Source organism: Bison bison, unplaced genomic scaffold, assembly GCF_000754665.1.
Source record: "Bison bison bison isolate TAMUID 2011002044 unplaced genomic scaffold, Bison_UMD1.0 scf7180017864177, whole genome shotgun sequence".
NCBI lineage: Eukaryota > Metazoa > Chordata > Mammalia > Artiodactyla > Bovidae > Bison > Bison bison.
Window position 1 is genome coordinate 143,659 of NW_011494749.1, and position 16,174 is coordinate 159,832.

Sequence of the window (16,174 nt, forward strand, 5' to 3'; positions counted from 1 at the left end):
TCACGACTCGATGGACATGGGTTTGGGTGGACTCCAGGAGTTGGTGATGGACAGGGAGGCCTGGCGTGCTGCGGTTCATGGGGTCGCAAAGAGTCAGACATGACTGAGTGACTGAACTGACTGACTGAAGCAGATGTCATGAAGATGTCCCATAAGAAAGAGAAAAATAATTCATATCTCTAGTATTGTTCAGATTTCTCAGTTTTCCAGTTCTGAATGCTCACAAGATACAAATGGTCTGTTCACTTGAAACATATTTACTAAGAGCCTGAAAATGTTTAAAACACATGGTAGATTCAGTTATTACAGAAAAAGATTCACTTTCTCCCCTGCCCTCTCCAAGAAAAAAAAAAAAAAAAACATATTTTCTCTGCCCCCTTGACTAAGATTCTTATTTTGACCAACAGGATATTAGTAAATATTTAAAATATTAATATGTTTCAGTGGTTGCATTTGCTCTCTTATACCTCTGTCATCACCATGAAAACATGTTAACTAACTGATCTCAGGATTAGAGGCATGTGGACCAAGCATGCAGCCTAGAGCCACTCAGCTGATCGCAGCCTGTCAGTGGCTCACAAACAGAATAAATGCTCACTGTTGTGTGCAACAGCATGTGATGTATGTAATGGCGTTGCATACAACAGTATGTGTATGTATTAATATCCGATGGTGCGGTTATTTGTTACTCAGCGATAGCTCACTGATACAATACACTGAGGATAAGATTCTGTGGGCCACTTAAAGACTGTCCTTATTCTCAGGCTTTCCACAACACATAACAGTTATCTACTAAAAATTAACTACCCAGGCCCTGTGCAGAAGATGGAGGTTAATAAAATAACATCTTTCCCCGGGGAGAACTCCTATTCTCATGAGAACGATGGATTCTAATGAAATGGTCATAAAATAACGTGAAAAGGGGTTAGGCATAGAGTCACCTATGGGTCTAACTCAGCCCAGAGGAGTCAGCAGAGGCATCACATAAGAGGAGATTGACACAGAGATCTGAAAGATGAACAGTCATTTATTAAGTAGAGAAGAAGATAGAAAGACTCTAAGCAGTGAGCACAAATATACCAAAACATTAAATTTCCAAGTGTGAGGGGAGTTCAAATGGCAGCCCGGGCTGAAACTCACTCTTATGCTAAAGTAGACAGCAACTCAGAATGAATATAAATGACGGTCAACTAGAATTTTTACTAAGAATCATTTGTCATCATAATAAGGTTTGATTGATCATTTTTAAGCCTTAATTTACTATTTTGATAATTCAACTTTGTTTACTTCACTACAGAAAGTTCCTACAATAATGATCTATAAGGACATGCATTTTATTATCCTATAATACCATTTGTAACATCAACAGCAAAACCAGATCATGAATGCTCTGCAAGGGCTGTCAATGTGTCAGCAAAGAAAAGGTCTTTGAGTGTGTCATGACAGCACTGGAAGCCCACAGTATGAAAAGACGACTCCAGACAACTGCAAACAAAGTAACCCCCAAAATACTAAACACACAATCTCAAATAAAGTGGCAGTAGCTGAGAAACTCTTCTTCAAACACAAATCAGAAACGCAAAGTGTCCTACTGAAAAAAGGTTTCAGCAGGAAACCCCAGGCAGAAGCATAACATTGACGTATCAACAACAGATTTCACTTCAAGCACCTTGGCAAGGAATGTCAGTGATGTCAAATAAGAAAATTTTCACACTGGCACACCACTGAAGTTACCAACAACAGCGGCATCTTCTAAGTGCCAAAAGATAACCGCCAGTAAACAACACACAGAGACGCCAAGGATTTCACTGATCACTTCAAACCAGAAGATAAACAAGTAACTATCGCGTGGAAGAGAAGGGGTGGGCGGGGGCAACTCTTACAACTAACTCCCTTGGCTCTCAGCTCCACGGAAGAAACCGAAGCAACACGTGCAACGTCACAGTCCCTACACAGTCAACCACGCTGATCACCAAAAGAGGGGCCAGATTTGGGGCTAGAAACAGGAGTTAAGAAGAAAGGAGAAGATATCAGGGGAAGAAAGTAAAACAGAAGCATAAAAGAGCAGTATGGGCTGCGGAGCGGCGGTTCCACCAACCCTACTGGCGGGCAAGAAGAAAAGTCCCTCAGATGCAGACTAATGTCTAGGAAGGAATCTTCTACTTCGATCGGAGTTTCCCAGGACTCAGCTTTGGCTGCCCCCTCCCTACCGATGCCACCTGATGCCTCCCTTTTTGGTGGGACCCGTAGGTGAACCAAGGGGGCGCTCCTCAGGCGGCTCCCGGTAAAATTTTGAGGGAACTCCCCGAGCTTCCAAGGGTAGAGGAGCTACAGATCGCTTGCGAGGGGAGTGGCCAGAGGCAATAGTGAATTAAGAGGGCTCTCCCTTACCTGCCGCAGGAGCTTCCACCGGGCGGCACCCAAGGACGCCGAGGCTGCGGGTCCCGGAGCGGCGCCGCTGTTTGCCTGGCCCTCGCCTGCAGTCTGCTCTGCTTGACCGGCTGCGGCGTCAGAGACTTGAGATTCCATCCCGCTAGAGCCTCTTATACCCGAGATCCCGCCGCCACAGCTCTCCCCTGCCAGGACCTGCCTACTTCTTCCCAGTCAGGACCTGTGACGCCAGGCCTCCCTCCCTCTGCCCTAGCTCCCGAGCCCTCCCCGAATGCCGCATTTCCGGTAGTCGCGTCTCCTTAGCAACCAGGGCAGCGCGACTCTCGCCACTGCACCATTTTGCTGGTGGCCATCTTGAGTGAGGGCAGACCAGAGGGTGCGAGAACTGTGGCAGATCTAGCGCGACCCTGCCCCTTTTTGTTCTCCTCTCTCCTGTTTCATCTCGAGTTCTGAAGACTAGCAAAGATCCAAAAGATTTGTATTTTAAGCAATAATGATCTCAGAAGGAGAAAAATCCATTTCTGACCACAATAAAGATGGTGGAATCTGCTTAGAGCTCGTGCTAGTTGGGAGTTACGTAGAACGCGTGCTGCAAACTAGCTCTCGGCGACACTGGGTAGGCAGTGGTTCTGCTAGCTGCAGAACGCAGACTTCGGCAGGACGCGGTCGAGGGGACAGCTGCACTCCTTCCTGAGAGCTCCGGGTCCTCTGGGCGTCCCTTTACTCCTTTCGGTATCTAGAGCCACGCTGACTTTCAATTTGCGTACGTACTAGGGGGCGTAGGCTGGGGGTCTCGTCCCTTCACCTCTTCCTCTCCCCATCCAGCCATCCCTCAGTCCTTTAGTCCTAGATTTTTGACCGATGTCACTTAACTGCGTGACACCTGGTACCACTCTCTCGCCTCGGATGCACAGGGAAAACGAATAGGTTCTCCCAGGAATACCCGTGTGTCTGCCCTACCCCCATCGATAACCGGCTGTCTTCTCCCTGCGGGTGGAAGATGGATGGATGGAGGCTGCCGGCAGGGATGTAGTCATTTAGAGCCTTTCTTTTATTTTCTCATACTTTATTTAATTTCTTTGTTTTTGCTGGTATTGGCTGCTCATTCCCTATTTCCACTCTCCTTTATTTTGCTACTTCGTAGCGGATCCGAGCTGTGGTAAAGCTGACGCAGTATTTTCCCTTTGCTACCCAGAAACATTTTGTGGAAGACTTTCATGACGACATTCAACAGTGTGCAACATATCTAGATATTTCCTGTCCAAAAAATGGTAGCTGACGGTTACTGAGTGGTTACTGCGGTCCGGGCACTTGATTAAGGGTTAAACATAAATTATTGTTTCATTCTTAGAATAGTTAGTGGGGTCATTATCTCTGTTTTACACACGAGGAAACTAAGCACAGGTGCTAAGTGCAGGAGTGAAGACCTGAACCCAGGTTTCTCTGACTTAACTACTCACTAGCCTTACTTACCTTGCTAGATAGGTTAAAAAGAACGGGCTTTCCAACAGAAGACCAATGGCATCACATTTCCTGTGTGCATCCTGAAGTGTTTTTTTGCAACTAAAGAGCTAATCCCGTTTTTAACGTCAAAGTCCAGTTGTTTTTATTTGCAGATAGACATTCCTCTATCACTTTCTGTAGAGGTGACCTGGGGTAGTTGCTTAAACCTTCCTGAGCCACAGTTTGCTCACCTGTAAGATCAACATAATAGTTACTCTATCAGGTTCCTATGAAGTTTAAATTAGATCAAGTATATAAAAGCATCTGGCATGTAGCAAATACTCAAATACTAATCCCTTCTCTACCTTTATTCAGTAATTAGTCTTTTCCAGTTCATCCTGCATATATTGGGTTGGCCAAAAAGTTCATTTAGGTTTCTCCATAACATCTTGTGAAAAACTGGAAGGAACTTTTTGACCAACCCAATACCTGAATTCTGTAAAATCAAAGCCGGTTTGCCTTTAAAAGCCCTCAGAGTTCCTGAGATGCCCCCATGAAGTCTTTGTATTTATTGCAGATTTTTATTTTGTTTTTTCATTTTGTTTTGTTTTTTTTTAGTTTGCCCATGTGTGTACCAGAATGAGTGCTGCATAGTTTGAGCCTGATAAGATTGACCTTACTAAAGAGACATTTAAGTTACATCTGCCAAGAAGTATGACTTGAATGAAACTAACTTGTACAAGTTTTCAATACTTTTAACCTGAGTTATCAGCTGTCTGCAGTTATTTGTAACCTGAGGGGTCCACAGCCCCAAAGGGGAAAGTTAAGAACTGCAGATCTTAGATGCTCTGAGAACCCACACTGTACAGTCATCCCTATGAAAATCATTCATGTGCTGGCAGCCCCTAAGGGAGCGTAAACCAGGGACTTTGATACCATGCAGCAGAAGAGCAAATTGTTCCTCCAAGCTTTGAAGTATAGTATTCCTCACCTTGGGAAATGCATGCAGAAAGAGCACTTGAATCACTGTAACTTCACTGATCGTTATTACCATAGAATAAAATTGAAAAAATATCACCTAACCAAGTGTCTGCAGAATAAACCCAGGATCTCAGAGTTAGCAAGAAACATCCCAAGTCGGAACTTCTCATGTAAGGTATGGACTGTTTAAATTAACCTCTGTGTAGGCCTTTAAGATTAATTTTAGATTAAAAATAAAGAATGGGTAGGAGATCAGTAACTAATTTTTTCAGTAAATCTGGTTTGATTTTTTAAATGGTCAGACTCAATTGTCTGTAGTCATATGTAAGTATAAAAGAATATATATATTTATAGAGCTCTAATGTAATATGTAAAAATGTACATTTATAAGAAATGATTCACCTTAGGAATTCCTTCCTGTGCTACCAGTGCAGCTCAAAGTATAATTTGCCTTCTAAAATTCCTGGGCTGTTATAATAACTCTTAATAAAATCTAATAATATGCTGTTTTATGAATCCCAAATTAGTAAACTTCAGTGAAAACCACTTAATTGTGCTACTTCTCTGTTAAAAATTGAAAAAAAGATTTGCATTCTTGACCACTGTATTATTCTAGAAGATGCTTTCGGACCATTGTGCTCTGGCCAGACCCCAAGCCATGGACCTGACCTCAACCTTGAGGACCTGTTGCCCTTGTATGTAGAATGAGCACATTTCCTCCGTTGCCCCCGACAGTCCCAGTCCACACTGTCCATCTGTAGTTATTGACAGTGTCCCCTTTCCTCCCAGAAGTGCCTCAGGTTGGCAAGTTGTGTGCTCATCCTAGTTATTTGAGTTAAGCTGCTGGTGCTGTTGCCCCTTTGACATGACCTCCCCTACCGCATACTTGCTATGTCCTTAGGTTCCTTACATTGCATTTAAGAGTGATATTCTTGCAATATTTTAGCGTATTTTGTTATTTTTGTATTTTAATTTCTAGTTTCATACTAATATTTTTCGTCTCTTTTGACTTTTTTATTGTAGTAGAGTATATGTAACAAACTTTTCCATTTTAACCATTTTAAGTGTATAATTCCATGACATTAATTACATCACAGTGTTGAACAGCTGTTATCACTATTTCCAAAATCCTGTTGTCACCTGAAAAAAATATACCTAGAATTCCCCACTCCTGCCTTTACTGAACCGTGGAAACCTTTCATCTACTTTATGTCTCTATGAATTTGCCCATTTTAGATAATTCATATAATTGGAATTATATAATATTTGTCCTTTTGTGTTTGGTTTATTTCACTTACATTGTTTTCAAAGTTCACCCATATTGTAGCATATATGCAAATTTATTCCTTTTAGTGGCTGAATAATACTTCTTTTATAAACCACATTTTATTTATCTGTTTATCTGTTGATAGACACTTGAGCAGCTTCTTCTGTTTATAAAAATGATTTTTTAATCTTATTTTACTCAATTCTTCTGGCTTATTGTTTCATTTTTGTTCTTTTATTAGCTCATATTTATTTATTTGGGGGCATTTTTGTTGTTTGCTTTCAACTTTTTAACCTTAGTTCTAGACTTCTACTCTTTACATTTTGGTCATCCAAATTTTTCTTTTTATAGCATCTTAGTTTAGTTTAGCACTTTCCTTTTTTACTCAAATTTTTCAGTGTCTTCTATTTCGTTTTTACCCTTTGTGTGTGTATTTGCACACATGTCCTACTTGAGAAAGGTAAACTTTAAAACTTTACCTATTGGACACATTTTAGACATTTAGATCATTATATTTTGAATTGTATCTGGAACATTTTGTTATCTTGTACTTTTATCCTTAGTCTCAATTTATAAATAGTAGGCAGGAATTACCGTCAGAGTGACAGCTGTAAGATTAGCTCACACCCTATGCAGGAGCTGGACTATTTTTTCCCTCTACTTGTCCCTGAAGCAACTTTTCAGTTCTCTTTCATAGAACCCTGTTGTCTGGAAGCTTTAACCTGCTTCAGTGGCTTAATAATTCCTTCACCTGATAATGGTCTGGCTTTCACATGTCATACATCAACCATTCCTTCTGTGAGAAATTATATGATCTAAAAGCTATAGTCCCTCTCCTTTATGATCACTGAGACCTGGGGAAGCTGTGAAGAGATCTGTAGTCAAAAATGCACAGCTAAATAAGCATTCACTCAGTTTCAGCCTTGTCTGCTCTTATGGGAACAACGTGGAGAAGGAAATGGCAACCCACTCCAGTATTCTTGCCTGGGGAATCCCATGGACAGAGGAGCCTGGAGGGCTACAGTCTGTAGGGCCACAAAAGAGTCAGACACAACTTAGCAGCTAAATAACAACAACAAATGGGAACAGCAAAGTAGAAAAAGTAATTAGTGCCTTTTAGGCAAATTAAAATATATTTACTTAAAGACTTGTTTAGATAAGTTAACTCTTTAGAGTAAGGGAGGGAAGTCTGTGTAATAAAAATGCCAGAAAGAAGAGCTGTAGCCATGACTGGTATGTCAGGACTCTAATCTCTCTGACTGGAAATAAAGGGGGGAGTTTCAAGTTGGCATTCTGTAAAAGTCCTCCAGATGCTAAAATTTCATTATTTTATATCTCTACCTTGTTAACTTACCAACAACTATCACCTATATGTTTGGGAACTCTATAGTACCAGCTCCTGCAGTTTGGCTTTGTATCAGAAATCCTGGGAAACATTTCAGAAATACAAATTCTTGGATCTCACCCCACATCTGCTGGGTCAGGATCTACTGGCTGAGGCCTAGGGATCTGGTTTTTTGTCTTAAGTTCCTCAAGCAATTCTGAAATTCCCAGTCTGCCAATGATGGCGGATCTGCATTTAGGAACTAGACACACTTGTGATCAAATGTTGCTGACCTAAACCTCACTGAATTCATTCATTTCTGAAGCTCTTTCTGGCAGGGACTGTGACTTTCCATTTAACATTAGCCAGATGGCAAGATGAACTTATTCCATTACACTCATGCACCAACTAGTAATATTCAAAGGCTAGCATCAAACCAAATACCCCATTTCTTTATCTTTCACATCATCCTGTTCTGCTCTGCCTACAGAAATAATTCCTGAAGTCTTTGATCATTTGAGATACAAAAAGAAAACCAAATAAGGGGAAAAAAAGGTTAAACATTTGTCCACTGACTCTTTCTACAATATAGATTAGCAGTTCTTATAGTAGTCACTAAGATAGGTTGACAGGTATTTCCTTCACTGGTATTAGTGATCTATGATTTGTGGGAATCACTGGTTCTGAAGGTTCAAAACTTGGGAAAGCCAGAAAGAAAAAAATTGTAGTCTCACAATAGTTTTCTTCTTTTTTGATAATAGTTCATGGAGTGGGACTGCATTATAGGTGCCAATTCTTTATTGGGTTTTTTCCTCCACATTCCATTTATTCTTTAACCTGCTGGAGTATGGCTCCTATCCCCCACTAAAAACCCATCATTGTTGCCAAAGATGTAACATATTTCAGCCCAGTAGGCACTTCCCTTTCCTTCTCTTAGAGAAGCTCTCAGCAGATTTGACATCCTTGACCAATCCCTCCTTGAAACTCTTTTGGCCTCATGAGTCCACGTTTTCCTAGTTTTCCTTTTCCTACCTTACAAACCAACCCTTCTCAATCTCCTTTTCTGACTTTTCTTCCATATGACCTCTCAACTTTGAAGTTTCTCAGACTTTGGTTCTGGCTCTTTTTTCTCTCTAATTTCTTCCTAAGTAATTTTATCCATTCCCTTGGATTTAGTATCATAGGAGTTATTATCTTCATCCCAGATCCATCTCTGAGCTGCACAGGATTAATCTCTAGTTGGACATCTTACTGACTTCTCAGACTATCCACAGTTGCACTTCAACTCTCCCAACCCTGACTCAGCTCTTCTCTGTCTCATTGCTGTGTATGCAGTTGTTCAAGCCAGAATGTGGGAAAACATTAACCTGCCATCGCATCCGTTAACAGAGTATACCTAGTTTCATGATTTTTACCACATCACAATACCACCTGGGCTATTATTTACTTAATTATTTTCGCTTAACCGACTTGTCTCATCCCAAGGAATAGTAGTCATCAGTCTGATGTGCTTGTTGTTTCTAATAAAATATTCATATACCTCAAATCATATATACCATCATGTCTGACATGCTTTCAGAAACACATTACATCAACCTCCAAAATACATGGTGAATCTGTCTGTATTTCTCTATCTCTACCCTTATCATTCAGTCATCTTTAATCTGGGTCACTGGTTGAAGCCACCTAACCAGGTTCTTTGCTTGCCGCCTTCTCATCTAACCCATTTTCATACAATTGGAAGAGTGATCTTAAAATATAAATTAAATCATTTCACTCCACAGCTTAAAAACCCTTCCAGAAGTTCTTTTTTTTTAAGAAATTAGTGTCTTTGTATTTTTATTTTTTGGCAACACCGTGCAGCATAAGGGATCTTAGTTCCCTGACCAGAAATGAACCCAGGCCTTCTGCATTGAGAGTGTGGAATCTTAACCACTGGACTACCAGGGAAGTCCCCAGAAGCTCTTAACACATAAGCTCCGATTTTCCTAATCATGTTCCTCAAGACCTTGCAAGATCTAGTCCTTATCTCATTTCTCTAGGGAGAGAGGAAGAACAAAGAAATAGATGAATAAAATAAATAGTATATCAGAGGCAATAGGTACAATGAAAAATAAAATAGGACAAGGAAAGATTAAATAAACCATTTGGGGCTAGGAAGAATTCTTATTTTGGATGAGCGGTCAGCTCAGGCCTAACTGAGAAAAAAGACTACATTTGAGCAATAGCATCAAGTGGGTGTTTGGGCATAGGGCAGGAAGTTCTAAGAAAGTGAGGTGGAAGCAAGCTTGACATGGTCAAAAAGCATGAAGGAACCCAGTGGCTCAGTCAGTGGACATCGGAGGAGTGTAGTAGCAGATGAGGTCAGCAAGATTTGTAATGGGGCAGAATTCTTTAGGACTCTAGACCATCATAAGGATTTTCAGTTTTCCTCTTTAACAAGATGGGAAAACTTTGGGTTGGATTTTGAGTGAAGGAGTAATATGATCTGACTTTAGGTTCACTCCAGTTTCTTCGTTGAAAATAGACTGTGGAAAGCAGAGACAGAAACAGAGCATTTTGGCTCTTGCAGTAATCCAAAGAGAAATGATACTGGTATCACCAGAATAGTAAAGGTGTGAGACGTGCTCAGATTCAAGATTTATCTTGAAAGTAGAATTGACAAGGTTTCCACCTTGTCGAGGTTTGTCAGTGGTTGCTAGAGAGAAAGACGAAACTAAAACTTTTAAGTGTGAGCAGCTGGAAAGACAGTTGTCATTTATGAAGATAGGAACAATTGTCTAAAGAACAGGAGATTTTTGTGGGGAGAGGGAAAATGGGGACATTGGATATTCAGTGCTGGACTTTTTTAAAATACTTGTTAGAAGTCCAGGTAGAAAATAATGAGTATTGTAGTCAGTTGGGTATGACAAACTTGTTCAGGGAAAAGGATCAGGCCAGAGAGAGAAATTTAGGAGTCCTAGAAAATAAACAGCATTTACTATTTAGCATCATAAGACTGTATGAGATCACCAAGGGAATTAGTGCAGACTACAGATAAAAGAAGTGGTCCAGGGCATTTTGATGTTAAGAGCCAAGGAGTTGAGTAGGAACTAGCTGAAGAGACTGAGAAGGGCCAGTGAAATAGAAGGCAAGTAATGTGAAGTGAAGCCTGGAAGCCAAGTGAAGTGTTTTTAGGAAGTGGAAGTGATCAACTGAGTGACAATCCTGATAGCTCTCAAGTACTGTGATTACCTAGAATTAACATTGGTACGTCTTGATGTAGGGGTCATCGGTGACCTTGACAAGAGCAGTCACTGGAATGAGAAGGGCAAAAATCTTACTGGGCTCAGAGAGAGGAATTAGAAGCAGGGAACATAGGAGACAAGTCTTGCAAAGGGTTTCACAGATGCTTAGTATGAAAGTGAAAGTGTGCGACCCCATGAACTGATGCTTAGTGTGGTTCTGCCTAAAACAACACAGGGATGTTTCTTAAGGAAGTTGAAGATTTTTATGATTTTTAAGTGTATCAATTATTTTCTATTTTTTCTGCATTAATCGAAATGGGCCTAAGATATATTTCCTTTATTTGTGATTACATTGATAGATTTTTCTAGTGTTGAACCATCTTTTCACTCTTAAGATAAATCTTCATTGGTCACATAGGATTTTATTATCACTATTGTTTTTGTTTTGTGTTTTTTTTAATACATTGATCTTTTAGGGTTTTTTCAATCCATATTTTATAATAAGATTGATTTTTCATTGTCTTATATTTTCACTGTCTAGTTTCAGTGTCAGGGTTATCTTAGCCTGATAAAATTAATGGCATGGTTTTATATAGTTGGCCTTTTTTTTTTCCATAAATAGTTAATATATGAGGGGAGGATTTGAGAAAGCTACCCTTGAACTTACCTGGGTTTTGTGTCTGTTTTATAAAGGGACACTTAATTATCAATGTCTTTGGTAATTATTGGCTTATACAGCTCTTCTGTTGTTTGAATCAGTTTTGCTAATTTATTTTCTGGAAAATTATCCATTTTATCATATTTTCAAATGTATTAGCTTAAAGAACTGTATTGTAATTTTTAAAAATCTTTGTTATATCTGTAATTATGCCATCTTTTTCATTTCTAATATCTTTGTCTTTTTAAGTCAAGTTTTATACATGCCTTTCTTCTTGTTTAGTCGCTAAGTTGTGTCCGACTCTGCGACCCCTTGGCCTGCAGCACTCCAGGCCTCCGTGTCCTGGGCCTCCCTGTCCAGGCCTCCCATGTCTTTCTTAGTGCATTTTTAAAAGAACCAACTTTTTCTATTTGTTGGTCCTTTCTTTAGTTTATCAATTTCATTGAAACAAATTAAATTAATTTCCTTTCTTCTACTTTAGGTTTACTCTTCTCTTTTTGTGTCTTAAATTGAAATTCTCCATATTGCATTATTTCAGGGGACTCATAAAGTCAGCTTGTCCCACTGTTCATATGCTAAGCTTAATAATTTCAATAAAGGTGATAATTGCTAGTTCTCTCCATTGTTAAGGGGCCATTATTCCCTTTGCAATTACTAAGTAGAATGTAGGGTAATACTTTGTGCAAATATTTTACTACCCAGTATCATTTCACCTAATGAGTGTAATAACCATGGATAATCTTTACCCTAATCACTTGTTTCAGTGGGGGTTGCTAATGTTTTTCTATTTCTGTTATTCTTTCTACATTTATTAGCTAGTATTATTCTGTAAAAAAAGTTTTCCCCCTTTTTTAGTCTTTTTATTTTTTTTAGTTTGGTGTGTGTTTTGTTTTTTACTTCTTTTTAAATTATTGTGAGTTTTTAAAGTAATCAATTACAGTCATTACTATTTTTGATGCTCAAACTGCCCTAAATGTGGCTAGTAGGAACCCCCTCAAACTGGCCCTTGTGTTCTTTTCACACATCTCCATCAGCCTTTGAACACTTCTTGCTTTCTAACACAAAACGTCCTAAGCCTACTTTTTACTCTCCTTGTCCCAGACTTGGAATTAGCCATTTATTAATGGTACCATCTTTACTCAAAGCTGCCCAGTGTTCTTCTGTTGTGTGATTTTTCTGTCTTTAGAGTTCAATGATGTTGCTCTAATAAAGTTTACATATTCCATTTTTCTATCTTAAGGGTTTTCATTACTAAAATGGTTTTGTAGTAGGCCACCCAGAAGATGAGGAAGACTGGTTCTTTTTTCCATTAATAAAGTGACACTGTACATGTAAGCTCTTAAAATTTAAAGTTAAAGCTCTCCTCATCTCAGCTCCATTAGGCAGTTTATGCCCTTAAAACCAATGAACTATTAATGTATTAAGATGCTTGGCTAAGATCGATAGGTTTGGCTGCATACCCTAATGATAATGCTAGCTAGCATTGAAATGAAAGCTTGGAACATCCAGTGAGTATTGTTGAGGACAGAACTTAAACCAAAACCAACTTGGAGTACTTTGTGAATATTATATAAAATCTCAGTTTCCCTGGGAGTATTTCCTTTTGAGGAATCATTTACAAAATGCTTGAACTCTACTTCTACTTTATTAAGGCAGTTCAAAATCCTGTTGATTTCAGGGTTTATGGTTCAGATAAACTCAACTGGATTTGTGACACAGAAAAAAAATTAAGACTGTAAGGTAAGTGTAGGAGGATAGGTATTGGGCCCAGCCCTGTTGCCTTTAGTCCTGCATTAACCACGGCTCTCAATAAGAAAGAACCAGTGTTGAAAAGTGGCAGAGCTCAGCTCCTGGTCTGGGATGTGCTGGGGGCTGCAAGGTACTCTCTTTGTAGCTCTCCTGACTCTAATTCTAATAGGAATTAACAGAACAGATAAGCATATATCTGGAAATAAAAAATCAGCTCCTATACCTCATGTGAAGAGTTAACTCATTGGAAAAGACCCCGATGCTGGGAGGGATTGGGGGCAGGAGGAGAAGGGGACGACAGAGGATGAGATGGCTGGATGGCATCACCAACTCGATGGACATGAGTTTGGGTGAACTTCGGGAGTTGGTGATAGACAGGGAGGCCTGGTGTGCTGTGATTCATGGGATCGCAAAGAGTCGGACACGACTGAGTGACTGAACTAACTAATCACTAAGTTATAGTTTCAAGAAAGATTTCTAGTGATCTGTTTTGTGCTCTAGGTGATAATAGGAAATTATTGGTATAGATATTTTGTCTCACTAAAGATCAACACTAGATTTTGTAGAGATACTTTAAAAAAAAAAAAGTAAACATATGAGCCTCTAGTATTTGAACTTGGTACTCAAGCACATTAATTATATTATTGAAGTAGAGAGTAAATAACTCAGGTAACGATCATTATGGCTAGTGTGAATCTAATCCAAATCATAAAGCATCCCAAAAAGTCTTAAAACTTTGTGAAAATGGTTAATTTTCCATTTAATTTGCTTTGGTGATTTTTCTGTTTTATTCTTTAATTTTAGATTATACTCTTTGTGATATAGACTCTTTGTGATATAGACTATATCACTTACATTCGCTACACTGTTGGTAAAGTGTCATGGACACACTTGTGCAATACATATCAACCAGCTGTTGGAGGTCCTTACCAAAGGCTTAGTGCCCCTCTGGCACAAATCACTGTACAGTTGTCATCTTTGGCAGAAAGGTGACATTGAAAATCTTGGCTAAAATTCTTTTCTTTAAGCAAGGCAAACCCATGGTGTATTGAATTATTGAACCCTTTTTTTAATTTGAGAATTGAGATTTTTGCCTAACCCAAATGTTAATAATTCATATGGTATTTATGTGTTCAGCAGACATCAACTTAAGCTCTTAGCTTATTAGGGACTCCTAATAAGACACAGAGTGCTTTATTTAGCTTTCACCTGTATCTCTACCCACTGGTTTTCCATTATTTTTCCTTATTCTTCCTTTTTTGAGATGAATATATTATCTTGTTCCTTATCTCAAAAGAGAAGTTCTGTTTTATAAAGCCTTAATTCACCACTTGATCTGATAAACAGTTCTATTTGGAGGATTCCTTATCCCCACAAGAGAAGAAAATTACAGCCAGTGAAGATAGAAAGTAACGAAAACTTCTTATCATGACTCTTGCTGTGAATAAAATAATAATGAACATTTATTGATAATGTTAATGTCTTCCTCTGCCTTCGACTTTTTTCTCGTTTTAGGAGGTACTTTATAAAATTCATCAGACTTCTGCTTCTCACACCTGGCTATTAAGTGTGTTTAAGTGTTCACAGGATTTCATTTATTGCTTTCCCATAGTATTTCTGAATACTCCTCAGCACTTCTTAGTACCTCTGCCTCTTCAGGACTTACACATTTAAAGTAATGTGTGCATGTGCGCTCAGTCGTGTCCAACTCTTTGCAACCCCATGGACTGTAGCCGGCCAGGCTCCTCTGTCTATGGAATTTCCCAGCCAAGAATACTGGAGTGGGTTGCCATTTCCTTCTGTAGTCATTAAGTATCAACCTCATTTTCTTTCTTTACATTTTTAAATGAAAAAGAGGAAATGACATATTAAACTTATGAAACAATATTTAAGATCTGTGAAATGCAGTTTATTTCATAGGTATACATCTAATGTTGTATTTGCATGAGAAGGAAATAAGAATTATCTTTAAAAGGTGAAAGTTTTTTTTTCCTAATTGAAATATTATGATCATACTGATAAAACTTTTTTCCAGAATTTTCTGTCTAGTAAACAGGAAAACGAAAAACCCCTTTCAGAAAACATGGATGCGTTTGAAAAAGTGAGAGCAAAATTAGAAACACAGCCACAAGAAGAATACGAAATCATCAATGCAGAGGTAAGATACCTTATCTCTATTTTTTTAAACCTTATATTACCAGTTGGGATACAAATGAAATACCTTATGGTTTTTTTTTTAATTAATACCTTATGATTTATAATGTTTATGATTTATAAACATAAGCCCACATCCAAATTAGACTGATTTTGGCCTTTAATATGTGCTGAAAAACTTAAAGAACAAAGAATAAGCTAATTATGATCCTTTAAATAAATTGTAAAGATCAAAGCCAAGATGAATTTCCAAGCATATTATATTAATTTTGGTTTTTGGAAACAACCAATTCTGCTTTTAAATTTTTTTAAATAATTCTAGTGAGAAGTTAAAGTGAAATTAAGTCAGTGCTTCATTGTTTGAAAAGTATTTGATTGTTCTAGCTATACTTTTTTTTTTAATAAAAGAAAATTCACTTTAAACAGTTTAATACCATGAAAGCCAAGTATTTGCTTGACCATTTTGTGTTTACCACACTCATAAATATTCAGTTGAAACTGACTGAACATACATGTTGAATTTTTTTTTTTGAAAAATTTTTTGATAAGAATGGAAAACAGAACCACAGCTTATGAGTGAAAATTACATGCATAGTAGAATGAAAATAGCAATACAGTCCACGGAGGTACAGAGAGCCTGACATGACTTAGCGGCTGAACAACAAAGAATCAGGAATTCCAGATTCAAATCACACCATTAACTAGCAGGTAGAAAATGTCTTAAGCTACCTAATATCATATCAGTCAGTCAGTTGCATTTAGTATGTAGGAATTAGACAAGAGCATGATTCATGTATTGGTAATGGTCTTTCTCTCTCTCAAATTGCCTTTATCTGTCACCTCTACAGAGGGTAAGATGCTTTGTGTAAAATCAGATCAAACCATGAACAGTTGGAAGTGACAGCATATTTTAGAGGAAAGAATCTCAGAAAGGTATTGACTGGGTTTTCAGCCTAGTCTTAAGTCATGGTTTTCACATC

At 38.5% G+C, this 16,174-nt stretch overlaps 2 protein-coding genes across 7 annotated transcripts in view; one reads left to right on the forward strand and one right to left on the reverse strand.

Moving 5' to 3' along the window:
* The window catches only part of LOC104990287 (calmodulin-lysine N-methyltransferase-like), an 88,515-nt gene extending 85,870 nt beyond the window's left edge, over positions 1–2,645 (reverse strand). For both annotated transcript variants that reach the window (XR_825493.1, XM_010842292.1), the window contains exon 1: positions 2,392–2,645. Coding sequence is in view for 1 of the 2 variants with exons in the window: in XM_010842292.1 (XP_010840594.1) it covers positions 2,392–2,529 (138 nt within the window). In the remaining variant the exon portion in view is untranslated. The remainder of the gene's footprint in view (positions 1–2,391) is intronic.
* A 329-nt stretch (positions 2,646–2,974) lies between these two features.
* PREPL (prolyl endopeptidase-like) overlaps positions 2,975–16,174 on the forward strand; it is a 36,087-nt gene continuing 22,887 nt past the window's right edge. The window contains exons 1-3 of one of the 5 annotated variants that reach the window (XM_010842294.1): positions 2,975–3,154; positions 4,453–4,990; positions 15,076–15,198. In XM_010842294.1, coding sequence (XP_010840596.1) covers positions 4,772–4,990; positions 15,076–15,198 — 342 coding nt within the window. In that variant the 5' untranslated portion in view covers positions 2,975–3,154; positions 4,453–4,771. The remainder of the gene's footprint in view (positions 3,155–4,452; positions 4,991–15,075; positions 15,199–16,174) is intronic. The other 4 variants (XM_010842298.1, XM_010842295.1, XM_010842297.1 and 1 more) reach the window with 4 other exon arrangements.